The following is a 17,050-nucleotide window of genomic DNA, read 5'->3' as shown; positions in this document are numbered from 1 at the left end:
GGTCCTGGCCCTCGCCGACCCGCGCGTGCGCACTACCTCACGCGCTGCGCCGCTCCAGCGGGGCCGGGAGAGACGCGCTAAAGCTATTCGCCGACTGCTCGAGAGGAAAGGCGGGACCTTCACGCTGATTGGCGGCGACGCGGGAGGCCGCGGCGGTGACCGGACGCAGGGGGCGGCGGGAACGTGAAGTCTTCGCGGTGCCTGATGGGGCTCTGCGGAAGCCGGGAGCTGTCGCTGTTGGGGGTTCCCTCGTTCCTGCTGCCGCCGTCTCTGCCGCCTCATGGCGGCCATCGGAGTTCACCTGGGCTGCACCTCAGCCTGTGTGGCCGTCTATAAGGTGCGAGAATGGGGGCTGGGGTACGGGCCTGATGTCGGCCACCCGTTCTCCGGGTGCTGCGCCCGGTCCTTGGGTCACCTACGGGCTTGTGAACGCGTGTTGCCGACCTAGGGACGTCGCGCAGAGGGGCGTCACTGCGGGGAAGTTTCGAGGTGAAGGGCTGGGCGGACCCGACCTCGTTCCCCACGGCCCCTCCAGAAAGCCCCCTGCGCGTCGGCGGAGGGTGGTGACGACGCGGGCGCGCGGGGTCCGGGGACGGCAGGGCCGCGGGAGGCCCGGAGGGTCTGGCGAACGACGGGGGCGCGGGAGGCCCGGAGGGGCGGTCCCGGGGACGGCAGGGCCGCAGGAGACCCAGGGGGTCTCGGGGACGTTGTGGGCGCGGGAGGCCTGGAGGGGGGCGGGTCCCGGGGACGGCAGGGCCGCAGGAGACCCAGGGGGTCTCGGGGACGTTGTGGGCGCGGGAGGCCTGGAGGGGGGCGGTCCCGGGGACGTCAGAGCCGTAGGACGCCAGAAGGGTCTGGGGGACGCGGTGGCCGCAGGAGGCTCGGAGGTTTCTGGATGTTTGCCGGGAATGGATGGGGTGGCCGCGCTCTGGAACTGGAGCTATTGATCCCTGGAAGCGTGTGAAGCGAGTTGATGGTGCGTGCTGCACTGACTTGGCGTGTCTGGAGATGAGAGAGCTTGACAAGGAATTGTGGGTTTTCTCTCATCAATCGGGAGGTAGAAGGAACAGTAATGATGAACTCCTGATGCTAGTCTTACGTTTAAATGCAAATGATTTCTAAGGAAAAGCCGAAGGGATTATTGCTACTACGTCATACGTAAAAAAGGGAAAAAAAGATGTATTTGTATAGGGGAAGGAAGAGAAGTAGAAAGGGTAATGTAATAAGACACGTTATTATTGTGTATAGAAAGGTTGTTATTCTGTTTGTTCCAGTCATTGGCTATGCAGAGCAGATTGCAAAATGAGGCCTTATATATGAAAAAAATGTTGGCCTTATGTAAAATCTAGGAAGTAAATAAGGGCTATTAAATCTACAAGTTTAAAATATTGATATAGTGATTTTTGTTTCCACATATATGGCAAAGTGGCACTGGCCTGCATATCTCTGAATGTGTCTAACAAAACTATATATTTCGTTTCCAAAGAACTAATATAGTTGTGTGTTTTTCTCCAGGATGGCCGGGCTGATGTGGTTGCAAATGATGCAGGTGACAGAGTTACTCCAGCTGTTGTTGCTTACTCAGAAAATGAAGAGGTACTACTATTTCCCTCATTTTTGTTGTTTGAAAAAATAAAAATTAGATGCATTGTAACATATTGCTCTTTTTCAGGTTGTTGGACTAGCAGCAAAACAAAGTAGAATAAGAAATATTTCAAACACAGTAATGAAAGTAAAGCAGATCCTTGGCAGAAGGTATGGAATAAGATAATACTTTTACATATGTTAATAAAATGTGTTGACATTCTAAGCATAATGTGAAATGAAGCTAGAAACACCAGTTTATTTTTTTGTTGTTTTTATGACAGAGTCGTTTCAGAGAGTACCCCAGTAGGCTGTTTCTGTGATAATTAGTGTTGAGTCTTCTCAAGGATGGGATTCACTAACACTTGTTTCTTGCTGACAGGTCTGTTAATATTGATAAATGCCAATATTCATTTAGTTTTGTTAATTTGTGTAATTCAGAGGTGGTAATTTGGACTTCTCACATTTTTGTATTACTTTCTTAAATGAGAGAACTTGAAGGAATTTGTGGGAATTTGTAGATTTCTTTGCACTGTAGTTGAATTTTGCAAAATCTGTTACAGTTGGTTGTAATTTCTGTAGAAGCTATTGATTTTCTTCCTCAGGTCTTTTTGTGACACTTTCTGGGAACTAACTTTTCCAGTTGGCTTACAAATTTAATCATTAAAGAAACAGCTTAATTAACATCTTCGGTAAGCATCAGGTTAATCATCTGTTGTAACTTTAATTAAAAGATTAAAGAGGCTTGCTTCCCCAGACTTCTGTCTCCTCAAATTATAGATTACCATAATAATTAGGGGTTTTCATTTTCATTGGAGTGGTAATACTTGATATAGTGTTTTTATATTTTCAAAGTGCTTTTACATCTATTATTTTATTTAATCCTCTCAAATCCTTAAGATTGGTAGGGCAGGTTTTATCTCTCCCCGTTTATAGACGAGAAAAACAAGATACCTAGAAGTTGTGGTATTCCTGAATTAGTGAGGGGGTGAACTAAATGGGACTGCAGTTCAGGGCATCTCACCCTCAGCCCCAGGTTCTTTCCTTTCTGCTTTGTTCAGTTGAGAATTTAAGTAGAAATTCCCTTGTATTGATCTTAGGATTTGAGGATTGTAGGTAAATTTAATATTTCTTTCGTTTATACATGCAGATATTTTTTATTGTCCCTTACCTGTATTTAGTTAAACTGAACTTGATATTTATTGTTTTCCTTAGGATATCTATGCACTAAGCCAAAAGCTATAGTATTTTGGAGACAATTCAGATTTTTGTGATAACTATATTCCCATGTCCATTTACCTGTTGACAAAACTTAGTACTGAGCATGTTGAAAATAAATGAGGGGCCGGCCCCGTGGCTTGGTGGTTAAGTGAGTGCGCTCCAGTGCTGGCGACCCGGGTTCGGATCCCGGGCTCGCACCGACGTGCTGCTTCTCCGGCCATGCTGAGACCGCGTCCCACATACAGCAACTAGAAGGATGTGCAGCTATGACATACAACTATCTACTGGGGCTTTGGGGGAAAAAATAAATAAATAAAATCTTTAAAAAAAAAAAGAAAATAAATGAGTTGGTGTTGAAAATTTTCAAATTATAAACTGAAAAAAGCAGGGAGTTGTAGATGGGTCTGGAAGCTAGATTCTTTGTAAGCAGCCAACAGTATATATTTTTTAATTGTATTTTTTATTTTGAGATAATTGTAGATTTACATACAGTTGTAAGAAAGAATACAGCGAGAGCCAATGTAGTACTGGATTTACCACTTTCTCCCAATGGTAACATCTTGGAAAACTGTAGTACAGTGTCACTGCCAGGATACTGACATTGATATGATCGAGATACAGAATATTTCCGTACGTCTATCCCCTGCTAGCCCTGTTGGTTTTATGCTGCTGTTTTAGGGCAGATGGTTGGAGTGATGATGTGGTTGTCTTCTACCATATTATACAAAAAGCTTTGTATTAGCAGGAACAACTTGGCCCACTTTTCTGGCCCTGAAAGTTGCCTTTTAACAAAGGAATGTGGTGGTGACAGTCTGATGCTAATATATAGCCACAGCATGCTACTTAGGCCAAGGTTAGTAAAGGATGTGCACCCTTCAGACGTACTGCTACACCGTGGTCCTGCTAGCACTTCTCCAGAGTGAGCTGCCTCATGGTCCAGGTAGTCCCCTCTCCGTCTGTCTACTTACTAGACAATGGTGATTTCTACAGATCTACAGTTGTACCAGATCTCAACCTTGGAAGCATTCTTCCCTTTGTAGAGGAGCCAGGCCCCTTGCCACCAAGTCAGTAAGGCCCTTTTTAGCCCCTGGTCCAGTACCCATCCTGGGCAGACTCCCAAAGCTGGGCTTTCTCAGTCTTGGCATCCTGCCTGTTTGCCACCTACTTACAGGTAGCACCGCTTAACTTGCTGCCACAATTATCCTTCCACCCTCCCTGTAACTCTCATTCCCCTGTGGCCTTCCAGCCAGAAATTCGGTCCTTGGACCTGGCTTCTCAGCAATTAGCCCTGAGAGGGAAGAATCACCTGGCTCCTGGAAACACACTAAGAGCGCACAGAGCCTCCCCGTACCTTCAGATTTGCACCTTTCTGCCCAGGAGCTTCCTTCAGCCAGCCTTCCTTCCCAGTCCACTATGGCCAGTTCCAATAGCAGTGCGGGCATCCGGTGGTCCAGACAGGAGACACGAACTCTTCTCTCCATACTAGGCGAGGCAGAGTATATTCAGCGCCTCCAGACTGTGCATCATAATGCAGATGTCTATCAGGCTGTGTCTAAGCGAATGCAGCAGGAAGGCTTCCGCCGCACCGAACGTCAGTGCCGCTCCAAGTTTAAAGTTCTGAAGGCATTATATTTAAAGGCGTATGTTGCCCATGCCACAAGTATGGGTGATCCACCACACTGTCCATTTTATGATACGTTGGATCAGCTTCTCCGACATCAGATAGTGACTGACCCGGAGAACTTAATGGAGGATGCTGCTTGGGCCAAGCACTGTGATCAGAACTTAGTGGCCTCTGACACCCCAGGGGAAGAGGGAACCAGCATTCTGAGAGCAAAAAGGACTCAGGCAGCAGATCATCAGCCTGTCTTGAAAACAGTTAAGGACTCAGATGAGGATTGTCAACTGAGAATCAGTGACCAGATGCGAGAAACCAGTGACCTTGAGGACTCCTGGGATGAATCCTCAGGTGCAGGTAACTCCCAAGCTTGTGAAGGATTGGGGTCCCAGAGTCACTTGATTCTAAACAGCAGTATAGGTTTGGTGTTCTCTTCAGCATTGTCCCTGTTTCTGCCCCCTTTCCTTTTTTTTTTTAATGTAATGGTAGGATAAAGGGCTGCAGGTTTTTAAAAGCTGTGACCCTAGGTATGTAAGGTATTGGAATTCTTTAAACATAAAAGAAGTACTCTTTAGAACTAAACTAGTTTGGGCATTATTTATAATGGGTACTTAGGCATTTGTGGATATATTGTGGGTTGGATAGCTACATGGAAAGGGTTTCAGGAAGGCAAGGAGGAAGTTTTAGCAGTAAGATTACGACAGGCCAAAATGTCCAGATTAAGGAAATGAATTCTTCCCAGTCCCTTGTGGAGAGAGGGCTTTCTAGGAACTACCATACCATATTTTTGTAATTTTCTCTCAACTCTGCTGCTGGCTGAGCATTCCCTTAGTAGGAATGTCCTCTTTGCAACATTGTTGCTTTGTTTTTCAGGGTGCTCTCAAGGGACTCCCAGCTACAGCAGCTCCCACCACCTTTTCAGAGGTGCAGTTGCTCCCTGTCAGAGCAGTCCCATGACCAGACTGGGTGTGTCCGGTGAGCCCAGCCCCTCCACCAGCACCAGCCGAAACACTCCTGGGGTGGCCTCCACACAGCAGCCTCCGGTCTCCTCCTGCAGAGTTCCTTTTGTTTCTGATGGGGATAGGCCTTTGACCAGTGAGCCCCCTCCACGGTGGGCAAGGCGAAGAAGGCGCTCAGTGGCCAGGACTATTGCAGCAGAGTTGGCAGAAAACAGGAGATTGGCACGAGAACTTGCCAAGCGTGAGGAAGAGAAATTGGACAGGCTGATTGCTATTGGCGAGGAGGCCAGTGCTCAGCAAGATACTGCCAACGAGCTCCGGAGGGATGCTGTGATCGCAGTCAGACGCTTGGCAACAGCAGTGGAAGAGGCCACTGGTGCTTTTCAGCTAGGGCTTGAAAAATTGCTTCAGAGGTTAATTTCGAATACCAAAAGTTAGGAACTGATTACAAAAGGGTGTATTTCTTAAACTGGTAGAAGCCCAGTTCCAACACCTTCCTTCTGGTACCCTGGCTCCTTTTCCATGTCCTCAGGAAAAGAAGAGTGCACGAACCATTAACATGAAGAGTGGTAGGAATACACGTGCTAGTTGCTTTTCCCAAGCTTCTCTGCTAATTGAAAGACCTTTCAGATATGTGAGAGGTGGCCTAAAAGAAAATAAATGGAGCCAAGTCCAGAGAGCTAGTTAGCTATGGCTTTGTGCCTCACTGATGTGAGGCAGTTTAGTTTACCTCTCTACAGCAGTCTCCTCAACTGTCAAATGGGGGCTAGGTAATAACTCCTGACCTGCTTACCTCACAGGGTTGTTGTGAGGATGAAGTGGCTAATAGATGTGAAAAGGTGTAAAAGTTTAAAAGCACTATACGTGTGTAAGTTATTAATGCATATGACCTTGGCCGACGTATGGCTAAGGTGAGGCACATTAGTTGACAAGATATAAAATTATGGTTGTACACGTGACCTCATTGCTTGAATCCTTCCTAGCGTAACTTGACTACTTCCTGGAGTTGAAGATCTTCATTTTTTTAAATCCCTCTATAGCTCATTAGACTGATAGAGACACAACATGTATTTGTACCTTTATCTCACATTTGCAGTGCTGTGTCTATGATAGTACCTACCAGTAAGCACTCAATAGTCAAATCATCTTCCCTCCATTTTGCTAGTTCTTAGTCTCTTATCCCTATAAGGATATAAGTCAGAACTGACAGGGAGCTGCAGTGTGTGTTTTGGTTCATATTGGTAATCTTTGTTTTAATGAGATACGGGCTGTTTTATAAAATATTAAATATAAGTAAATTCTTTACATTCCATATTATTTGGGTCCCTTTATATGCATAATTAGATGTCTAAGTTTGGGTTGCATTTGAACATTGTGGAAACATTTCGGATTATATCAGTTTCCCAAATGCTTTTAGCTAATTTCATTATTTTCTGTTAGCCTTTTTTCTGTCTAGTATGTTACAGAGGGCAAGCCCTAGAAAACTTTCCTTCTAGGGAACTTTCCAAGGTCACTTTTTCTCACATGGTGTACCTAGTTAATGGCACATAGTGGAAGAGAACATCTTTGGGAACAATTGAGAGTGGTATGGAGAAAGACTGCCTGCAACAGATGACTTCTGCTAAGCACAAGCCCTCAACAAATACACCCCTTTTCCCCCCAAAACACACACACTTCCTTTGGGAGATATGAAGGTGTTGAGCCATACTTCCAGTTTACGTTAGAAGAGAAGCCATTACCAGCCATCATTAAACTAACTTAAAGCTTTTAGTGGTTTACTCAGTACTTTCAGGAAATACAAATAGGAGCCTTTGAATTTAAAAAGCTTTCTTTCAATCTAGAGGCTGAAAAAAAAAGTGTGGGCATGTTGGGAGAGGTTTTGTTTTATATTTTGCAGGCTTGGGTGTTTACCTAAATGCTGGAAATACAGATAGATGGAGAAATAGTCAAAACAACAGTGGGAACATACCTGGAACCATGAGTAGCTGGCAAGCAAGCAAGCTGCTCTGACAAATGGGTGATGGATGTAGGAGGCAGCTGGTGTGGTGGAATACACTGGAATCTAGTTAGAACTACTGGGTTCTAATCCTGTCACAGTTTGTTAACTTGAGGCAAATCACTTGCCCCTTTTGTGTGTCAATGCCTTTCTTGAAAATGAGAGATTTGTGCTAGATGACTTTGCTAGTACCTTCCAGTTCTAAAAAAATTATATGATGGTAGCGTAACAAAAAAAGGCAAAATGAAATTTTAATTGTAGTATTTTCAGTCATAGCATATTAATGTAAGTGAAATACTGGTAATGATTGTATTTTAAGGAGGCATTCTATAGATTAATATTTATTAATATACTTATGAACTTCTATAAGCACTACACCAGACATAGATTCCTTGCTTTAAAGGAGCATATATTAAGGCTTGAAATGGAGATTTTATATATATATATATATGCATTTTCTTAATTGTTTTAGGCCATTATCTGTAGGTATATGTGTCAGTTATAACTGGATAACACTAATGTAAATAGGTAGACTTTCTGGAAAAACAGGAAAGTACTTAAAGGAGAGTTAGACCTGTACTGTATTAATCTATTAATGGTAGCAAAGTACTGAGGCAGAGATTTATTTGAGATCAGAGAAGTGCTAAAGAACAGAAGTGGAGTCAAACTTTGGAGATAGCATTGTAAAAATCTAATGGGTGAAGTACCCTTAATGTGGGAATAAAACGAAAAGGAAAGGTCTTAAAGAAGTAAATAGAAAAATAGGCAAAATATTGTTAAGAGGAAGGAAGTTGTAATAAGAGGAGGCTGTATGAAAGAAAAGCACAGAAATCCTGCCTGAATTCTAGGCCCAACCATTACTACTTGTCCATCCTCAGGCAAGTCATTTCAGCCTTCTGTAACTCAGGTTCCTCACCTATAAAGTGGGAAACGAGTAACTCTCCTACCTACCTCACAGGACTGTTGTGAGGGTAAGGTGAACAAATGTTTGTGAAAACGCTTTCAGACATGGAAGGCCCTATAATGTGACAGACATGGGGAAGAAGACCCTGAGGCATGTTAGTGCTGTGTGCCAGGTCCGAGAGCCTGCTGACTGTGCAAGAGACATTTAAAGAGGGAGGAGGAAGAGAAAATGGCGTTGCTGGTAAAGGTTGTGATACAATGGTGGGATTAACGCTCTGCCTCCTGAAGACCATGAGGTAAATGAGGTGCTTTGTATACCAACCTGCCGTCATCCTTTGTTTTTCTGTTAAGTAATTTAATCCTGGTGTGGACAAATAAAGTTTTTACATGTATGTAGTTGTGTGTGAGTCCGCTACTTTCTGGCGATATCCGGGATCATTTGTCGTCACCTCCATTCTCTGCTTTCTTCTCTGCTAGCTGGTCTCAGGGCCTTTCCTGTATGTGGCCCTAAGAGCTACATTTGCTTTCTGTCCTCACGTGAGAGAAGCCCTTTGCGTGGCAATTGAGAAATAATTTTCCATTTCAAAGAGTTCTATAAATTGCATCAGATAGGTTTTCATGGCAAATGGTCATGTCTGAGTGGAAGATAACTTACACATAATAGGATAAATTGTCCTGGTTGACTGAAGTTCTATTCTTAAAAAAACCTGTGACTGTCATGCTGAAATTGTAATATTGGTGTAAAAAAAAATTACTGTGGGCACACTTAATCTTTTTTTCTTACTCTTAAAATATTTGTCCAGGGTGTAGTCTAAATACTGGGTTTAGAAAAAGGGAGGAAGGGAGGGTTTATTGGAAAAAATACTAAACTTTGTTTGAAAGGAGCATCTTCCAGCCAGTTCTGCCATTAATTAGCCATGTGACTTTGGGCAAGCTACTTAGCTACTTCCTCTCTATCAATCATAGAAAAGGAAACATGAGCAATCTGCAAGTATTCCAGACAGTGTTCTAAGCTGAATTAGTCCATCTTAAACCCTTTATGTCTTCCTCTTATTTATAAAGATGGAATTAGTCCATCTTTAACCTTTATGAGGGTTAGGGTTCTCAGCTGTTCAGTAACCCTTCAGCAATTAGCCACTATTAATTTTCACCTCCTCCTATTAAACATTTAAGACGTCTCTGAACAGAATAGCCACAGCCCCTTGAAAGAAGAGTTTGGGACCAGCCTACTTCCTCTTAATTTCTAGATGAAATTAAGCCAAGGATCAGACTCCTATCCCTGCTCAAGGGGCAGAATTACTTTAGTCACTTACCATCTTACTGCCAGGCAGTCTGGTAAAGGGTAAACAACACTAGCCTGATAGAGAAGACCTAGGATCAGGTACTGACTCTGCCGCTCATTAGCTTGTAAGTCATTGACCCTCTATGAACCTGTTACCTCTAAAATAGTACTGCCAAATGAACCCCACTTAGGTGTTCCGAAGATCAAGTGAGGTAATATATGTGAAAATATTTTGTAGTCTGCATAAGTTGGTATTATCATCTTGAACAACGTAACACCCATTGTTTTAATTTTTTCATTGCCATATACATTTATTTAGTACCTACTGTGTGCAGGACATTATAGATCTATCTACCTATAGTACTCTGCACCTTTCCGTAGATAACATGCATACTGTTGCTCGGTCTTTGGTTTTGTGTTGATTCGTGTTCAGAAGCCAAGTAACAAAGATGGTGTTAGATATTCTTATTTGCCTATAGTTGGCAATCTTACCTCCTTTTCTCCTTTTCATCTCAGTGGTTGCATGAGAGTATATGACATAAAATCATTGATATTATGAAAAATCACCCCTAAATGTGTAGCATCAGTTAATGGCAAAATAAGAACAAGTAAGAGCTATTCATTTTCAAATGTGAAGATTAGTACTTTAAATGAACTACCGTAACCATTGTAAATACTGCATCCATTTAATCCTATTAACATCTGTAGTGTTTCAAGATTTGTTAATATTAAGTGACTTAATAATTTTGTTTATATTTTTATATTTGTTCAGTGGTATTGAAAAATATAGTCTTCTTTAAACCTTCTATATCAACAGTACTGATTTTAATACTTAACTGTCTTTATCTTTACGGACAGCTCTGATGATCCACAGGCCCAGAAGTACATCACAGAAAGTAAATGTTTAGTGAGTATGATTCAATTTTTACTTCTCTGTTATACAAAGTAATTGCCAAGATCATAACCTATTATATTGACTTGAAACTTTGTATTTTTATTAAAATTATGACTTATTTAACACACTTATAATTTCCTTTATAGGTCATTGAAAAAAATGGAAAATTACGATATGAAATAGATACTGGAGAAGAAACAAAATTTGTTAGCCCAGAAGATGTTGCCAGACTGATATTTAGTAAAATGAAAGGTATTGAGCAAAAGAGAAGATCTTTTAAAAGTTAATGTTAAAAAAGAAGTTAGAGGTGTTTTTTGATCTCGGGAGAAGCAAGGTGATGAGCAGATTAGCAGTTAGGAGACCTAAACACTAGAGCTGACTGGGCCACTAATTGGCTTGTGACCTTGGCTAAATGACTTACCTTCGCTGACCTTGGTTTCTCTAGAAGTAATGTAAGTGGATCGGGCCAGATTAGCATTTTCAGAACTTCTTAAAATGAAGTGGCCAAATAAGCTAGTGAAGAATGAATGTCTCCCTGTTCAGTGTTGACAGTGCTCTTTCAGTAGCTATTGAGGCAGATTACGTATGTCTGGTTTATCACCACTTCAGATGAAGACTCAAAGCTAAGTGGCGTTCTGTGGAACAATTTGGAAAGTTCTGGAGTAGATTACTTATAAGGCTCACTTCAGCTCTGGAATTGTCTTATGAACTTGTGGGATGGAAGGCAGCCTTTTAATGTGCTGAACTAACATTATGCTGTTTTGTCTTCACACTGACACATTAGAAGCTCATTCTCGATGGACCCAGTCTAATTTGGGAGATGGTTGAAACTTTGAAGCCTAACAGCCAGGCTCTTTGGAAAGTACCTAGTTCCATGTCCACAAACTACCAAAACCACAAAAAGTACTGCATGATTTAGGAGAGCAAGAGAAGAAAGTTAGTGGAGCGGGGCAAAAATTGGAGAGTCTTTATAGTGAGAAGATCTTTGGCACAAATTAGTAAACCTCAGAAAGTATCACTTGACTTTTTTTGTGTCATCAGAATTTTTGTATTTTTTCATATACAGAAACGGCACATTCTGTCTTGGGCTCAGATGCAAATGATGTAGTTATTACTGTTCCATTTGATTTTGGAGAAAAGCAAAAAAATGCTCTTGGGTAAGTGTAATGTGGGGTTTATCTTATTTGTTTAGTTAAAGGAAATACAAATTTCATAATATCACTATATAGTAAAATGTACAATTGTATTTGAAAATGCCTTACACAATAAAATTGTATTTGTAAATACGTGTATATATTTACATATGTAAATAGTATGGTAAAAAGTGTGGTAACGATCATTAGTATTTCCTGTCTTCTATGAAATGCCAAGAGAACATACAATTAGAGGTACCTTCTTAGCTCTTTTGATTAGAAACATTTTTAATTACCAAGTTAAGCTGATGTGTATGAATCACTTTGCATTAGTTTCATGTAATTAAGGTTTGTGTGGGAATTATATAAAAATATGCAATTGTAGAAAATATTTGTGATTATTTCTTCACCTTAGATCTTAACATCTAAACAAAAAGTTGCATTTAGTTTTTATAGATCATTATGCAAGTGTAGTTGATGAGCATGTGGATAAAGTTCCATATGGGACTTTGGAGAGCATCTAAGTTGCTTCTGGAGCAGAGAAGTGCTTTATTTACTTGAACTTGTGGTATGTTAAAAACTGTGACCCTAAATTAAAGAAATCAGAAAATTCCAAAATATAAATTTGTCTTAATCTCTTTCTAAAGTGTGTAAGCATGGGCATTTTTGAGAGCTTTCTTTTCCTTATTCAGTATAAACACATGTTATTTTCTTTGTCAGGAAAATAGAATCTGAAGTTTATTATTTTAAACAAAAAATGATTTACTCTTAACAGTTATATCCATTTCTTGTGTTCTATTATTTTGCTTCTAAAGATCGTTACCCTTCATGTTCTACTTGTGAAATCTTATTTGCTATTGCATAAAATCTTTAGCAGAGCATTTCTAAAAATTTAGGCTTGAACCTGTTGTGATATTAAATTCATTGAAAACAAATTGTCCACAGGGAAGCAGCCAGAGCTGCTGGATTTAATGTTTTGAGGTTAATCCATGAACCGTCTGCAGCTCTTCTGGCTTATGGAATTGGACAAGACTCCCCCACTGGGAAAAGGTAAAAACCATATTTGCAGCTTTAAGTTTTTCAGTGCAGAAAACGTTTTAAATTATATCAATAGGGATTGTTATATAAGGTAGTGGCTCCAAGCCTCTATGGATAAAAAGACATCGAAACTTTCACCTAGAGTTTTTCAAATAGATGAGAAAGATGTGCTAGGAAAACAGAGCAAGGACATAACAGGAGGGAAGATTGAGCTTTCCTGCCCTTCTTTTTATCACCCACATTTTGTCCTTTTATTGGAGGAAGATTTGAAATTTATAATTCCAGCCAAGTTCCAACTGAAGCTAAGTCACTGTTAATTTTACTTCCAATTCCAGTTATTAAACATGTTTAGAAACAGTGAGTACTTTTACATACATGTGTCTTGGCAGGAGATGGGGTTTTAAGATGTCTTTTGATAATGAAATAGTAAGACATACTCCAATTTAGTTGTCAAACTTATCTTAATAGACCTGACACATACAACTTTAGGGAGATTGATTCAGATGTGTTAGTTTTTGTTGTTTTTTTTTAAATATTTTTATAATTTTATTTATTTATTTCTTTTTCCCCAAAGCCCCAGTAGATAGTTGTATGTCGTAGTTGCACATCCTTCTAGTTGCTGTATGTGGGACGCGACCTCAGCATGGCCAGAGAAGCGGTGCGTCGGTGCATGCCCGGGATCCAAACCCGGGCCGCCAGCAGCGGAGCGCGCGCACTTAACCGCTAAGCCACGGGGCCGGCCCCAGATCTGTTAGTTTTCCCTAATTGTTTTATCTCATTCATATCTCACAGAGTAAAGAAAGTAATATGTATAAATCACTAGGAAATTATTTTTAGATAAACTAAATAAATGTAAAATATCAGAAATTATGAATTTTGATACATAGGAAATTAGCTCCTATTTTTCCTCATGTTTTATTTTTATAGGTGTGTTACTGCATTAGTAACTTGGACAGTATTAACACATAAAATTTCTGTATTTAATTCTCTTACAATTCACTATAATCACAAATCTCTTTATTTACTTTGAAAAGTTAGTGTTTTGAACTCCAGTTACTCAGAAGAATCCAGTTTTACCAGCACAACTAAGTTAAAAAGGACTTTGATTTAGATGAGAAGATCTGGTTCTAGGCTTGATTCCTCACTAGGTGATGACCATGGACAATTTAGTTGACTCCTGTGAGGTTCTCAGTTTCCTCATTTGTGATCTAAAGGGATTAAACTCTGACTTCTAGTGTCCAGTCTAGCTTTAAAATATTGTAATTCTCTTATCACTTACTCATGTTATCTTTCTTTAAAGCAATATTTTGGTGTTTAAACTTGGAGGAACATCCTTGTCTATCAGTGTCATGGAAGTTAACAGTGGAATATATCGTGTTCTTTCAACAAACACTGATGATAACATTGGAGGTACACATTTCACAGAAACCTTAGCGCAGTATCTAGCTTCTGAGTTCCAGCGGTGAGTATTAATGGACTTGATCATGTCTTTTGATTGAAGTTTCTGTTCAGATTTTTTTTTTTTCCTAATTTATTTTAAATTGCCCTGCTTCAAAGGAGGTTGGGTTATTTTCAGTGCATTGGATATTTTTGTGTCTAGAGTTATAATGTCCTATCCAGGTAGTTTTGAGGAAGCAGAGGCTAAGTTGCCCAGTGCAGTGTGCTTGGATTTTTCACTTAGTGTGAGGGACCACCAGACACTGAACTGCATGGACTTGGATTTCAAGTTCGATTTCTTAATTCTTCATGTGCTGCTGTTAGGTCTAGGTAAAGGAGGGTACAGGCACTGAGGCCTCACTACCTTCTGAACAGTTTTTAAAAGTTTAGGTCTGATGAAGATTATGTTATGTTAGAGTCACATTCCAGTGAGTTAATGTCTTATGAAGTGTTTATTTAATTTCTAATCTACTGCCACAAGGAATATTTTAGTTTTGTTACTGGATATAATTATTCCACTCAAAATTCAAAATGGAATTTAAATTCTATTCAAAATCCTGTTTGGTACATCCAGGGTCAAATAGATAACAGTTATATTTTAGACATTGCTGCTCTTAAGAAAATGTAGCTGGAACAGTATTTTCATCAGTTTGACTAAACTGGGTAAAGAAGTCTTGAAAAAGTGATAATTTCTCACTTTAATAAAGACTTATACTGCTTTTTATTGCCAAGGTGTTTCAAGTCAGGTTGGGCATTGTTAATTTTACTAACAATTCCAATTATTAAACATGTTTAGAAACAGAGCCATTGATCACTGCTTAGCAAGCAGTTTTAACAATTAACTCATCTTGGAGATAGAGGAACTGCAATTTTACATATTTTGTATGCATCAAATGTCTTTGAAGAAGCACTTTTAGGTTTTTAATTTTGTTTTTTTTTTTAATACTGGACAGATAATTTTGTACCATTAAACAGTGATTGTGCTGTGATTGTGAAGGCTGAGATGAAACCTCACCCACTTACATAAATCTTCAACCTCCGTTTGTCTCATCTGCAAAAAGATGACAGCTACTCCACTTTCTTCAAAGTACACTCTGTTATTACAGTTACAGGATGCAGCAATTCAGAGTATGAAGTATATTGGTTATTCATTTTTCTTGAGGATACCCTTCTTTTAATTGCAGAGAATTTTCTTTAGGAGTTTTGGAAGGTTTGCAGCCAGATACTAAAATCTGGTATTAATAATTGATTCATGAGATTATTATTATCCAGATTTTAGCTATAATAAATTCTAAATGACCTAGTAATTTTTAAACTTCAAAGACTATGTTTTTAATTTAGATCCTTCAAGCATGATGTGAGAGGAAATGCCCGAGCCATGATGAAATTGATGAACAGTGCTGATGTTGCAAAACACTCTTTGTCAACCTTGGGAAGTGCCAATTGTTTCCTTGACTCATTATATGAAGGTCAAGATTTTGACTGCAATGTGTCCAGGTAAAACTGATGTGTCCAGGTAAAAAGTTCAAAAAACTTTTTAAAAAAAATTCCAAGTGCCTTCATATTTAGGTGTAATGTTGTCACTTTGGGTTTTTTGTTTGTTCATTTGAGATTTATTAGCTATCTATAAAAGGAGAGCTTTCCTGTCTTTACTTCTGGGGCCCAGTTTTTGTCAGACTAGGTAACTGTTCCCACAGTTACATCAGTTTTGATTATATTAGTTGTAATTATAATGTAATTTCAATTACATCAGTTGTGATTGCTTACCCTGTTATTTATAGCTACAAATAGCAGTGTGTGAAAAAAACCCGCTAGGCCTTTTAAAGAAAGGCGAGAGCAGACTTGAAGGTTGGATTTTCAGATGTCCCTTACTAAATTGCAGTCCCACCTATATAGTCCCTGGTTCTTTTTTCTTGCTTTTTTTTTTTTTTTTTTTTTAATGCTGAGGAAGATTTGCCCTGAGCTAACATCTGTGACCAATCTTCCTCTATTTTGTCTGTGGGTCACTGCCACAGCATGGGTGATGAGTGGCGTACGTCTGTGCCCGGAACGGAACTTGGGCTGCCGAAGCAGAGCACACAAAACTTAACCACTAGGCTGCTGGGCCGGCCCCTAGTCCCTAGTTCTTTGCTGCTTAAATTGGATGTGGGGCTTGCACATGTTTCAGTGGTTGCTGACTGTAACTCAGTAGTTAACACTGTGTGGCAGGCTGTCTTCTAAGTATTGACGTGTATTAACTCATCGAATCCTTGTAACTGCCCAATGAGGTCAGTGCTGTTGTTCTCCTTATTTTGCGAGTGAGGAAGCTGAAGCTCAGAGAGCTTTCATTGCTTGCCCCAGGCTGCAGAGCTGGTCAGCGATGGAGCTGGGTTCAGACCCAGCCAGTTTGACTCCGGAGCTCAGACTCTTTAACTATCACTTCATACTGAAGATGGAGATCTGTCTTGGTTTTGTTTGCTCTGTCATCCATCGTCAACATTTTAATAAGTTTTTTTTTTTTTTAATTTTATTTATTTATTTTTTCCCCCAAAGCCCCAGTAGATAGTTGCATGTCATAGCTGCACATCCTTCTAGTTGCTGTATGTGGGACGCGGCCTCAGCATGGCCGGAGAGGCAGCGCGTCAGTGCGCGCCTGGGATTCGAACCCAGGCCACCAGCAGCGGAGCGCACGCACTTAACCACTAAGCCATGGGGCCGGCCCCATCTTCAACGTTTTAAATTTGAATAGCTCTTATGACGTTTAGTAAACACAGGTTTAATGTGCATAAAATTGTTTTTAATACCCATATCTTTTATATAATCCGAAACATTGGTTACAAGTGATTGCCCTTTTACCCAGAAAGTCCAAAGGGAGAACGTTGCCCTATCGTTTTGTGTTGCATGTTACTAATAATAATAGTAGCTACATTGGGTAAGCTATTCAACCTCCCAACAACCTAACAGATGACGTGGAAATATAGTGAAAATTTCCAGAATTACAGTAT

The 17,050-nt window shown here is 40.4% G+C and overlaps 1 protein-coding gene across 5 annotated transcripts in view; it reads left to right on the top strand.

Moving 5' to 3' along the window:
• The first annotated feature begins 187 nt into the window (after positions 1 to 187).
• Positions 188 to 17,050, top strand: part of LOC101392675 (heat shock 70 kDa protein 14) — a 36,815-nt gene continuing 19,952 nt past the window's right edge. Inside the window, exons 1-9 of one of the 5 annotated variants that reach the window (XM_004425350.3) lie at positions 188 to 337; positions 1,516 to 1,596; positions 1,673 to 1,755; positions 10,422 to 10,470; positions 10,605 to 10,710; positions 11,525 to 11,615; positions 12,537 to 12,641; positions 13,930 to 14,091; positions 15,408 to 15,563. In XM_004425350.3, the coding sequence (XP_004425407.1) occupies positions 281 to 337; positions 1,516 to 1,596; positions 1,673 to 1,755; positions 10,422 to 10,470; positions 10,605 to 10,710; positions 11,525 to 11,615; positions 12,537 to 12,641; positions 13,930 to 14,091; positions 15,408 to 15,563 (890 nt within the window). In that variant the 5' untranslated portion in view covers positions 188 to 280. The other 4 variants (XM_087420809.1, XM_087420807.1, XM_087420808.1 and 1 more) reach the window with 4 other exon arrangements.

The sequence above is a fragment of the Ceratotherium simum genome, chromosome 32 (genome assembly GCF_057802395.1).
Source record: "Ceratotherium simum simum isolate JZ-2026a chromosome 32, ASM5780239v1, whole genome shotgun sequence".
NCBI lineage: Eukaryota > Metazoa > Chordata > Mammalia > Perissodactyla > Rhinocerotidae > Ceratotherium > Ceratotherium simum.
This window is presented reverse-complemented; position numbering and strand designations above follow the sequence as displayed.